Source organism: Lipotes vexillifer, unplaced genomic scaffold, assembly GCF_000442215.2.
Source record: "Lipotes vexillifer unplaced genomic scaffold, Lipotes_vexillifer_v1.1 scaffold278, whole genome shotgun sequence".
Classification (NCBI taxonomy): Eukaryota; Metazoa; Chordata; class Mammalia; order Artiodactyla; family Lipotidae; genus Lipotes; species Lipotes vexillifer.
The window spans coordinates 4,988,308-5,001,665 of NW_006769677.1; the positions used below are offsets into that span (position 1 = coordinate 4,988,308).

The 13,358-nt window shown below is 41.0% G+C and overlaps 1 protein-coding gene across 1 annotated transcript in view; it reads right to left on the reverse strand.

The window, feature by feature from the left end:
- Positions 1–13,358, reverse strand: part of RMDN2 (regulator of microtubule dynamics 2) — a 77,819-nt gene that overhangs the window by 5,227 nt on the left and 59,234 nt on the right. Inside the window, exon 10 of the mRNA XM_007445794.1 lies at positions 3,382–3,430. Within this exon, the coding sequence (XP_007445856.1) occupies positions 3,382–3,430 (49 nt within the window). The remainder of the gene's footprint in view (positions 1–3,381; positions 3,431–13,358) is intronic.

The following is a 13,358-nucleotide window of genomic DNA, read 5'->3' on the forward strand; positions in this document are numbered from 1 at the left end:
TCCCTACACACACAGATCAAGTGGAACTAGTCATTTACAACAGGTTTCACCATCCTCCCTTTTTTCTCTTTCCTTATCTTGGGCGGAGAAGGTGGAAATATAAAAACAGATTTAATACAAGGCAAGATACACAACAGGTTGTTGGGAATTTATGATGTGAAACCAGAAAATGGGTATCAATATCCAAAAAGACAAGGTAAGATTTTTCTTTGCTCTCTACTTTTCTTTTCCTTCTTTCCTTACTATCCCTCTCTACCGCCCCCTCCCCATTTTTATACCATTTCTGCCTTTCCCTTCCTTCTTTTTTTTCCTGCTCTCCTTCCACCTTCTGTCTTTTACTCCCTACATCCCATTTGTTGGCAGGATTACATGGTGGCTCAGACCACAGCTCGGACTCTGGAGCCAACTGCCCAAGTTCAGATCTCATGCTGTGTTAGGCATGGTATTTAATATCCCGTGCTTCAGTTCCCCTATCTGTAAATGGGATAATAACAGAAGTTCCCTCCTCATAGGGTTGCTGTGAGGATTAAATGGGCTAACATAGGCAAAACACTTAGACCAGGTAGAACCATGCAAGTGTTACCATTCTCAGACCTCTTTCCCTCCCTCCCATCCCCCTCCATCTAATGCCAAACACACTGGACTCCACTCGGTTAAATGGAAAAGGTCCTGGGTTCAAAGACGGGTTCCGAAGGCATGAGATTCCAAGACCTGGTACCTCGTCCTGGCTCAGCCACTCACCAGTTCTCTTAGATATCAGAGACTAAACTGTTTACCGGTAAAACGAGAAGGCTGGTCTAGACGATTGTCTCTACGGTCTCATCCACCTGTTTATACGGCGATTTATAATTCAGAAGTATGCAAAAATTATCAGATGAAAAGGTTTTTGACAACTTTTAGGCACAACAGAGATTTTCATGTTACAATAAAGGATATTCAGTACTTAGAAAGATAACTAACATTGCAAATTACATGGACATGACAATTGTTAAAATTTTAGTGGAACACTGCGTTATTTCTTTAATGTTTTATGAGAAATTTTAACATGCACCTATTATCTTCTGAAATCAAACACATTCAAGAAGTTCTGGATCGGGGCTCCCCCTTCCCAAAGCCATGGGCGAACTCTCTTGAAAGTTTAGGGGTTTGTGTACTTTGTCTGTGGTGCAGGCTGTACCACTGGCTTGGCCTTGGTGACCCACCGGGAGAAATTGTTTCAGAAACACTCGGCAGCTATTCTGTCTTCTCCCAGGTCAGCAGAATGAGTGGTGAGTGAAGCAACTACAGAAGGAGTTCACAGTGGTTCACTCTGTGTGAAATTCACTGGAGTAAGTGAAATAATTTACATATAGTGCTGCCATCCGAAAACACTATTCAGCTTTTAAAAGGCGGGGAGGCGGATTTAATGTGGAAACCGTCTTTAGCTGGCTTCATCACACATAGATGCTTTGATTTTATGACGATGAAGACTAGCTATGACCAGGCGTGACCCTGGAACAGGACACGGCTTTGATGTTAATTTGAAGGGGATATGGTATTACCATGGTGAGGAGGGAGATTTCCTCCATTAACCTCCTACTGAAAAATCCGTCCAATGTTTCAGAAATTAACAAGATTTTAAAGATTCAAGTAACTTTTAGAAATGTTACACTCCTATTGGGTTAAGTCCTTATTCAGAAACTGATCACTCAATCAAGGGACATCAACTTGTCCACTGAAGACATATTGACTACAGGGACCAAATGGGAATTCTGTTAAAACAACATTGATTAGGTCTTGTTATGTTTCAATTATGATCCCAAGTCCCACCATCACCAAAGAGTGTTCCCACTGTTTCTCATAATTCTTAGCGGAAGTCTTTGCACCACTCTCTGCTGGAATGGGCTGCTCCTGCAAAGCCTACAACGTGGTTGATTCTACATTATTTTCTGCTGCTAGAATCACCTGTCTCGACTTGCACATTCACCTAGCTGTTTAGAGATAGCTAGAGGTAGCCATGGCCTTGTGGATACTGTGAATCCATGAGGGTACCTGTAAAACTCTTGTGCCTTCCAGCTAGTAGTTTCAGTGTTAGACCAATTGTCAGAGTTTGGGCAAGAATCAGTTGGATTGATTTAGGTATCTCGAAGGGCCATTATAAAAGACAAGAGGGAGAAACTAGCTCAGATTGATTAACTGGTATCACTAAGTCAAGGCTTGAAATTGAGTGCGTAAGTGCATATGTGTGTCCGTGCATTTGGGATAGCAAACAGTAAATTTAAGCTTTGACCTGATTTCCAGGATAAGGCTGGTTAAAGGGTAGTGGGGAATCTAGAAATCACTGCTAGGTAAGTTCAATTTAAAAATCCTTTTAGTTTAATTATTAAAAATTGGGAAATATTAGAAATCAAACACAACTCCACAGAAATATGGACAACTACCAGGTTAGTGTATTTCTAATAGATGATTTTCTACGCACGTTTTCATATAGTTGAGATCATGTGCGTATACTAATTTGTCTTCTACTTGAACTTAAGATTGTGCATTTCCCTATGTCATTTTTGAAATTATTTTTAATGTCAAAATAATATTCTATTACAGTTTTATTCAAATATGGTTAACTGCTTTCTTACTGCTGGACACAGTGTTTTGCTGTAAAAAGTAATACTGTTATGAACATTTGTGCATAAATGTACCTTCTCTCTTTAAGATTATTTCCATAAAATGAAATTACAAGATTAAAGAATTTATATATTTTTAAGGTTCTAGATACACTTTACCAAATGCTTGTGTCAAAATGCCCTCCCAGCAACAGTGTAGGAGACTGGTCCATCTCATGGCATCATTGCCAGCACTGAACGTTTCTTTAAAGAAAAAAAGAAATCCTTGCTAATTTGATGGTAAAACAGTATCTTATTGTAATTTGCTTCACATTTTAAAAATTACTAGTTATATTTCCCCTTTTGTTTTTCCTCTCCTATCAACAATTTCTTCATGTCCTTTGCCTTTTTTTCCGTTTTTCATTCACATTAATGAAATTATTTTGTTTTGTAAAGTCACCATCGAAGCAGCAATAAAACGCTCACTTGAGTTCATTTTATTGAATTGACTTAAATATTTTATTCTAAAGACTATAGTTTAATAGGAAAAATCTAAAGCGTACATGTTTAAAGATCATTTTGTAGTGACATTACAGGAAATAGATTCCTCCAAATAACATGATTAGTTTTGTAGTGCTACTAGTGGAATGCTTTCTGCAGAAACGTGGTTTTGCCTTGATATCTGAGCACATTACCCTTACATCAAAAAAGAAAAAAGGATAATAAAAAAACACAACTTTGATTAGTTTAAATTTTAGTAGACCACATCTGATTTGTTGAAGAGCAAGTTCTTTTATTTACCTCTTCAAGGAAGTGTTTATTTTTCTCACCTCTTTCTGTGCATCTTTATCCTATAAAGAAAATACAAATACACAAAAAGATTTCACACATTCAACCTCATACTCTAGGTACTTGGAAGTAGACTTTTGTTGAATGAGGGAATACTCTTTTAAAGACCATTACAAAGAAACTGTGCATTTCTTAGGACCAGGCATGAATCAGATCTCTGAAAATGTTAAGTGATGCGGAGAGTGATTTCCAGGCTCTTCCTCCAGCTGGCCTGGAGTGGTGGATACAGGAAGGTGAGCCCCTTCTATAGAAGCTGACACACTGGATCCACCAGCGTGTTAATGATAACATTTTCTTCTTCAGCTGTAACATGTGGAAGAGGTCCTGGCCCTAGCAGCAGAATTTGAAGAAATCTGAGATTCCTCTGTAAGATCCAGACAAGATTCCACTACAAGATCCAAACTACCTACTTTATCAGGTAGTTTATATTTAAGATTAAAAATCATGTAATATGTTTTATAGGACTCCACATGTGTTATTTCCTTAAAACAAGTGTGGAAGTTAGGAAGAGTGGAAACAAATTCAGGTGGTAAGCTACTCCTATGCGCTTTTGTGTTTAACAGACACTTACTGAGCACCTATCAGAAAGGATTTAAGGAATGTTAACACATTTAAAATAAACAGATGAGGAAAACTGGACAAGGTAGATTTTGGAAGTAGTTGTTAGCCAGATTTTTTTAAAAACTGGAAGTTCTTTAATAGTTTTAATCATAAACATTAACACACTGATTCTACTGTAGTGTCTGATCAACTAGGAGTATACCTTCTATCAGATCAATATTTTTGAAGGTTGTAAGAAAATATGGTTAATGAATCTATGATAGTGATGCATTATTTAAAAGAACTTATAAAAAGCCATAATTCATGTTTATCTTTGTAATCCTAGGGCCAGCTCAGTGCCTGGCACCTAGAAGACCCTAAATAAATGCCTGTTAAACAAGTGGTTAGACACTGGAGCTCAGTAACAATTTCCCAAATCTAGGAACCAATTTCTTATGTAGATGAGAGACTTATTTCAACTAGATGCCTAAAGAAATGAATATGCTCAAACTACAATAAAAGATTTAAAATTAAGATCATGGCTTAGCAATACTTGCCCTCAGGCACCACAAAGAATTCCTTCAACTCCCACTCAATCCAACTGCCAACACACACACACACACACACACACACACACACCCCTCCCATTTTACCTCCTTCCCAGGGTTTCCACCTAAGTCTTTAATTAATTTATTTTTAATGGATAGAGGACACTGGCAGTGCCTTTTAGCTTAAGAAACCCCCCGCCAACTAAAACCAGCACCTCCAGTCATGCTTTCCTCTGTCACTGCCCCAAATGTACCCCCTTCAGACCATGAATCCTCTTCGGTGCTCACCCCCAAAACCTCTCTTCTCTAGTCTCTCTTCCCTGACTCAACCTCACACTCCTCCCCTTTTTCCCAGACAGAGCTCCCTGGAACCCCTGTTAGAAGGCTTGTTTTGAAGTCATTTCTGCATAACCAGCAATGTATTTGCTAAAAGAATATTTCTGAAGGGCTCGGGAAGAGGATGAGGGAGTGGTTAAAGCCAGTGGTACAGGATAATTGCTCTCGACCGTTTCTTATATCTGTTAACAAACTCCTGGTCACTCTCCTTTTACTTTTATTTTTTATGACTTTGGTGCCTTGGTCTCCACACCGAGTTCCGCCACCACTGTTGGAGACTTCACTGTTCCCACGGCCCGTGTATCCCAGCCTTTTAGAAGTGTGTCTCCTCAGCTTCCCCACCACCCCCGCGAGTGCACCCTGGGCTGTGTCAGACCTAAAACTGCTCCACCTCTGAAATAGGCATCCTGTTCTCTGAACACTGCCTATCCTTCGGGGTCATTTATCCAATTATGCTCAATACATCAAATTTTCAACCTTCAATAGGTTCATGGAGCGATTTTATCCTTCTTGTTCTCTAACAGCTTTTTCCTGCTTTGACTTATTTTCTACCCACCTTAGGTTCCACACCTTCCTACTCTCACTCAAAGACTAAAACCCTTCCTCCCCTGGGGCACTTACCCTGGTTCGCTACAAACCCACAAACCCATCGATTCCTCTATCTAGCCTGTGACAAAAGGACGGGACCTCAATGTGCTTTGGATCCCACCGTCTCCGGCTTCCTGGTGACCTAATTTTATCAGTTATCTCCCCCCTCTCTAGTCTTTCTTGAATCCTTCCTTCTTTGCTGGCTCTTTCTCATTACTATTTAAATATGCTCCTAGATTTTCCATCCAAAACAAAACTATTTCTCAATTCAAGCACTGCTTTAACTTCTACCTTACATCTCTCCTCTCTTTCCCATCAAATTATCGGAGCAGTGTCTGCACGTACTGACTGGATTTTCTCACCTCTAGTGCTCTGCGCTCTGTTGCCTCCTATACTGTTCCACTGAAACAGTCTGGGTTAAGATCGCCAATGACATAGGCATCATTAACTTCATCTGCTCATTACAGTCTTGACTCCCCTAGAGTGTCTGACAGAGTTGACCACTTCCGCTGCCCCTTGGATTCTGGAGTCCTGTCATCTTTGGCCAGTTCTTTCAATCTCATTTGTAGGTTTCTTTTCCTCCCATTACACTGGGGTTTCTCAGGGTTGATCCTTTGCCCTCTGCTTTTCACACACTACATAACCTCTCTGGATGATCTCTGCCATACTTGTGGTTTCTGACATTTATAAGCCAAATATTCAATCACTTAATGGATCTGAAAATCTCACAAACACAAACTCCAAATGTCCAAAACTGAAGTCTCCTTGTCTACCAAATCTGGTTCTCCAATATTCCCTGTGTCTGTAAAGGGTACTGCTACCCGCCCTGGTCAGGTTCCCGTGCCAGAAACCGAGATGTCATTCTTGAGTCCTCCATCTTCGATATCCAAGTCCTGTAGACAATACTACCTACAAATCTGCTGAATCAGTCCTCATCTCTTCGCTCCTCGCTGCCATCACCTCGGCCCAGGCCATCACCTCATGCGTCACTGCAGAGGTTATCTAAATGGTATATGTTCCAGCTTCCAATTCTTCTCTCCTCCCACCCAAGTCAACCTCCATATGGTAGCCACTGTGTCCTAAAAATCTCATTGTGTTACTTGCTGCTTAAGACCCTCTAACAGTTTGTTCTTGCTTTTAAGAAAAAGGTATACAAGGCTCTCATCTCTTCTCTCTCTCAAGAACTCAACATTTCAGCAATATTGTACACTTGATACAGTGCTTTTTCACATATTTCTCAACTCCAAGCCTTTCTATTTATCTTTCTATTTCTATTTAATAAAATATGGTGTGTATATCACCCGCATCAGTATCACCTGGGATATCTGCATCACTTATAAACTGTGCTTGTTTGTCCATGTTTCCATTCACCCTTGCCATGTGGGTACGTATTTAAACACAAATAGAATGATTAGAACACATGTTTTGCATTCTACATTTTTTCCATTACATTAAAAGGTATTTTCTGATTAAACAAAGTTCTTGTAAATATGTTTAGAGCTGCGTACAAAATTGAAACTGATCGGCTGATCAACAGCGATGCAGTAAAGGAAAATGCCTCAATTACTCACCATGTTTCATGATTTTTTTGTTTTCTTTTTTTTTTGCGGTACGCGGGCCTCTCACTGTTGTGGCCTCTCCCGTTGCGGAGCACAGGCTCTGGACGCGCAGGCTCAGAGGCCATAGCTCACGGGCGCAGCCGCTCCGCGGCATGCGGGATCTTCCCAGACCAGGGCACGAACCTGTGTCCCCTGCATCGGCAGGCAGACTCTCAACCACTGCGCCACCAGGGAAGCCCTCATGATTTTTTTAAAGACAAATACCCATGTATTAGATTTTTCATCAACAACTCTTATCAATCTACTGAAGAGGGGTTATCACATTGTTTATTACATCTCACCAAAATCTGCATTCAACTTTTCTAAGAACGCATCACAGTTCTACATCTTTACATGGTATTATTTTCAGTAATATGTCATTTGGCAGAAGTCCAATTATATGTTGAATTGTGTACTAAAGGGTTCTTCTTGATAGAGTATTTTTTTTCCTGAGTATGAATTTTCTTATATAAAATCCAGATGAAGGCATTTCTGCATTGACCTGAGGCTTAAGGAACTCCCAAGTGTGAGAACTTTAAGGCTGACTAAGGTGAGATCATTTCATTCATGACACTGAGAATGTCTGATACAGTAAAAGTCCTGACGTGCCCTGGAGTGCTGCTCTATGAGTAATGGGTTTCCCATGTTTATTTCATTGAATTGCTTCTCCAGCATGAATTGTCTGGTATTTCCCAAATGGCTTCCTCCTCCTGGTAAAGACTTGCTGCGTCCCTTCCTGTTTGAGTTTTCTGTGCAGAACAAGGCCTGAGAGATGGCTGAAGGCTGCAGCGTTGCTCCCCTGTGTGAACTCTCTGGTGTCTATAAAGGTTAGAGCTGGGACTGAAGGTTCCTCCAAATTCATTACGTCTCTAGGGTTCCTCTCTGGTGTATGCTGTTTCATGGCTAAGGTTAGAGCATCAACTAAATGCTTTGCCACATAGATGATATTCTTATGGCTTCTCTGCAGTGTGATTCACTTGTGTCATTTGAAGGATGAATCATTACTGGAGGCACTTCCATAATGATTGCAAAGGGTTTGTCTCTGGTGTGAACAAAAGGCAGCTCTCTGGCTAAAGTGTTTCCCACATTCGTTACATTTACGGGGCTTCTCTCCAGTGTGAGTTAACACTTGTTCAGTCAATGTGGAGCTGTGAGTGAATATTTCCCCATTCTCACTATATTCAGAGAACTCCTCTCCAGTGTGAAATCTCTGCTACTGAGGAGATGAGAGGCTGTTAAAGGTTTGTCCACATCCATTCATCTATTCATTCTGCTACATATGAATTTTATGCTCATTCATTCATTGATAACCTCTAGTTAAAGTCTTTGCCACACTGGTTACTTTCACAGGATGTGTGACTGTCCTGCAGGTACAGAAGTTTTCTCCTTTGCAGCATGTCCACTGTATAGTTATCTGAGTAATTTTGAGGTCTTCATTACGTTTCAAGCACTTGATGTTTGACCATATTTATGCAAATGTCCTCTTATAAGAACCCAGACTATGGTTGTGAGCTCAGGTTACTCCTTTCTTCCCCAAATTCAAACTACCCAAACCTTTCTGCTGAGACAGCACACTTTCACCTCAAATTGAAGTCATGAGACCGTTCTGCATTCCTCAGTTACCCCACTCGCGGATCAGTTCTAATGTAGAGAAACAGACCTCACCCTCACGAACTTATCGTGACATTAGATGGCTCCTTCCTGCAGATATCCTGCAGGGAAGTTATGTCCTAGTTTTTAAGACTTTCCAGCCTAGACTCTGGCCTTGGGGAAACCTTCTCCCTCCCCTACCTCAGCTCTTCCCCTTGAACCAACTGGGAAGTCACATCTGATTTTCAGAGCTCATACCCAAGGGAGACCCAATGACTGATGTTTTCTAGCATCATGTCTCTGTACGGCTTCCCCTGAGATGGGTCCAGCAGGCCCATTCTTTCTGAGTAAAGTCCACAGTCATGTCCTCAAAGGTCATCATTTCCTGTGGTTGCAATGCCAAGAACCCAGCTACCACCTGCCTTCCTCTGTTTTCTTACTCAGGGACAGTCTGAGCACTAAGCCGGCAGAGCAGAACTCAACGGACAGAAACCTGAGTGAGTCACATTGATAGTGAGGTTGCTGTCATCACGCTCTGCAGCGCAGAGCTTCTTTCTCTCTAGAAAAAGGACAGGAATCCATATTTTTAACAAGCCCCCCATACCCAAGAAAGTCTTAAAGATTTAAACCATTGGGTTTAAATTCTAATTTCCTTAGAATCTCAGGTTACCTATCAAAACCTCAGGAAGGCCTTTCTTAGCCCCCAGTCCAGGTTGCAGTCCCAGTTTTATTTTCTCATAAATCTCTGTGATTTTATTTCCACTACACTCATCATACTTTATTGCTATTACTTGTTCAGTGCCTGCCTTCTCCACTAGACTACAGAATTCATGGTGGCAAGGACAGGATCTGTTCTTTTTCTCACTGTATCCCAAGCCTCTGGCAGAGCATCACCATATTTGCAAGATAAATGAATAAAGGTAATTTTTTTCACTCACTCAAACACGCATTCAAAAACATAGATTTATTTGATCTGAAAGAGACAGAAAATATTATGTTTTGATTAAATACATCAATGCTCTCTGCTACAGAGATCAATAAGAGAGAGACTCATTTATACTAAATCATTATGCTCTAAGCATTTGGGTAATGATTTATCAAACATCAACTTTACTAGACTGCATACTGGTTAAAAATAACTGATCCCAAACTGATGCTACATCATCAGTTATTTTAAGAAAATTAATTACAAGGAAGGCTAAGAAATTTCTTTAAGGTATTTTTAAGATCAAGGCCATTACATACTGAGAAAGCTTAAGAAATAATATATTTCGAATGCAGACGAATAGAAGGTAGGAGACAAAAGAGTAGAAATAGGAGGGTGTAAACAGAGTAACATTGCCTGCCTATAATTCACGAAATGTCTGTTCAGACAGTGGGAAAGTCCACTCTGTCCACTCTGAAATGGATTTATTAATTTTTTTTAATGTATAGGAAGAATTAATTCTCCAGGCATGGATAGCACAGATGAGTTAATGCATAAGATATACATTTAAACCAGAAAGAAATAGGCAAATATGAATTTCTAACAAATGAGAGCCTGGACAACACTGCTGGATTTTGGTAAGTGATCCAGCCACCCTGCTGAGTTGTAGCATCCCTAGAACAGGAAGACAGGTGAAGAGTTGTGGACTAACTATACTTTCTAAACTTACCTGAAAACACGATGTCTTAATTAAGATAATCAAATATGAGGTCTTAATTAAGATAGAACATTTAAAGTAGAATTAGGATTTTAGGGAATTCCTTGGTGGTCTAGTGGTCAGGACTTGGCATTCTCACTGCCGGGGCCCTGGGTTCGATCCTTGGTTGGGGAACTAAGAACCCACAAGCTACGTGGTGCAGCCAAAAAAAAAAAAAAAAAAAAAAAAAAATAAGGATTTTATTATTAAGAGTGGTTACTAAGGAGAGTGATGATTCTCAATCTATAGAACAGGTTGGAAATGCAGCCCAGGACTTAAACTACAGGTAATTTCAAAGACAACTACACCACTTGCTATATATAAAGAAGTTCTCTACATTCTGCCCTCCCAGAGGCATCTTCTCCCTGTGGTTGTTTCTGGTACATTGTATTTACTGCAATAAGAGTTTGTTTGCCTTAGAAGAGTGATTAATGTCACTTCAAAATATTATAACAATTTTAAAAGTTTTTTTCTTTACCGGATTAGCACATCCCTCATTGTAACACAACATATCACACAATGCTTTTTATATTTGCGCTTTCTCAGTGTGCTCTGAGTCAATAACTTGGACTCTTCCTCCAGGCAAACAATTTTCAGGCTGCCAGGGCTGTCGTTATTTCACTCAGTGATCATTCTCACACTGCCTTAGACACAGGACTCCCTTTTATTTTAAAAGAAGGAATGTTTCTCAGGAGCTGACATCACCTATCTAGGGTCAAGAAAAGTCCACATGAATAATAAAATACTGTAATTTCAGATTCTGAAACTGTAAAGTGGCTTATGTGCATGAATCTGGGCTCTAGAGGCCCAAGGGCTGACATTCCCGATATTAAGTGCAGTATGATGAGCTCCAAGCTCCTTGATAAGGACAGAAGTCACGTTAACAAATGACTGCGATGCCAGGAAGAGGGTACGAGAGCCACAGAAAGAAGCACAAATGTTGTGCAAGTTCACAGGAGGGAGAGAAAACCGATGGCTGGGCTGCCTTTGCTGTAATGAGTGCCAATGCTAGATATTTTGGAAATAAATAAGTGGGTCAGCAAAATCACTAATGGGATGTACTTCAACCTGGAAAACCTTTGCAGAGAGAGTGGGTACTATAGATAACTTGCCTCATTCTATTTTCTAACTGAAAAAGAAATTGAGATATTCCTGACAGTACATTAACCACTTGAAAAAAAACTGCTAGGAATACAAATCACTGGAAAAAATAAGTAATGCGGGAAATATTTGCTAAGGCTGTTTTGCTTATTACATAAATAGTTCCACATTGCTCAGCTTTCTTAGTTACATTTATTACCGGTTCTATTTATTATTACTATTAGCACTATTATTGAGTCTTCCTACCAGTACTTACTGAGTCCTTGTTATATGCCAGGCAATACATTTGGCACTAGGAAGAGAGTGGTGAATGAAACACACCTGGTTGCTACTTTCATGAACCAACCACACAAATAACTATATAATCACAACTGTGCTAAATGACATGAAGAAAAAGTATGAGGTACTTTCTTGCCTGGGAGTGTCAAGGAAATCTTTCCTGAAGAAATGACATTTATGGTGAGGCTTACAGGATGAGTAGGAATAAAGCTGGTGAAGGGAATGGAGGGTTTGTAGGGGAATGTTTCCAAAAGAGGGAACACTGTGCCCGAAGGGCGCAAGGTGGGAAAGAACACAGTGTAGAGGAGGGGAGAGAGGGGAACATATGAAGCTTAAGAGATTGCTAGGGGCTAGATCAGGGCCCTGAGGGCATGCTAAAAATTTTGAACTTCATCCTAAAAGCAAAAGGTTTTCAAGCAGGGAAGTGACATGCAAAGTTTATGTTTTATCTGTGGCTTTGGCTGATATTGGGAGCCAAGAATGGCTGGGCAGGGGGCAAGAAGCTCTGAGACCAGTTGGGAGGCTCTCATGATCGTAGCTCAGGTGAAAGAGGGTGGTGCCCTGCTTGGAGTGGTGGTGGGTGGAGAGAGAGTGAGAGTGAGAGCAGTTGGATGTCTCAAGGCATGTATTAGAAGAACTATGAGAGAGCTTCCCTGGTGGTGCAGTGGTTAAGAATCTTCCTGCCAATGTAGGGGACACAGGTTCGAGCCCTGGTCCGAGAAGATCCCTCATGCCGTGGAGCAACTAAGCCCGTGCGCCACAACTACTGAGCCTGTGCTCTACAGCCCCTGAGCCACAATTACTGAGCCCGCGTGCTGCAACTACTGAAGCCTGCACGCCTAGAGCCAGTGCTCCGCAAAAAGAGAAGCCACAGTGATGAGAAGCCCGTGCACCACAACGAAGAGTAGCCACCGTGATGAGAAGCCCGTGCACCGCAACGAAGAGTAGCCCCCCGCTCGCTGCAACTAGACAAAACCCACACGCAGCAACGAAGACCCAACACAGCCAAAAATAAGTAAATTTAAATAAATAAATTAAAAAAAAAAAAGAAGAACTACGAGAACTTGGTGACTGGGTAGACATCTGGGTTTGGGGGCTGAGGGATAAGGATGTGTCAAGGATCATTCCCAGATTTTCTAATTGGGTGGGTGGAGGTGCTATTTCCTAAGAGGGGCAGATGAAGGAAGAGCAGATGCAAAGGCCTGATGACTAGTTGAGTGTGAGATGTCTATGAGTCATCCAAGCAGAGATGTCAAGCAGGACGTTGGATAAGCAGGTCCAGACTCAGAGGAGAGCTCTAGAGATGCAAATTTGAGGACCCCTGGCAGGTACGTAGTATTTGAAGCCATGGAGGATAGGTCTGGCGGGTAGGGAGGAGGAAAGGGGAGAGAAGACTTAGGGACCAAGGATCAAACCCTGAAGCTGGTCAATATTAGCCCTCCTGTGAGAGCACTGAATGTCATGCATAAACATCTGCATATCAAACCAGGTACCTCACTATCATATTGTATTTTAATCTCCTATTCTAGTAAGAATGCATAGACACTCAGTTTAAAAGGACTGCATGTAACCCAAACTGGCATCGTTCAGGAGAGATGTAAAAGACAGTAGGGTCCCAACCACTAACACGGAGCAAGCAACAAGAGGGACAAAATCTGTTTCCTGCTG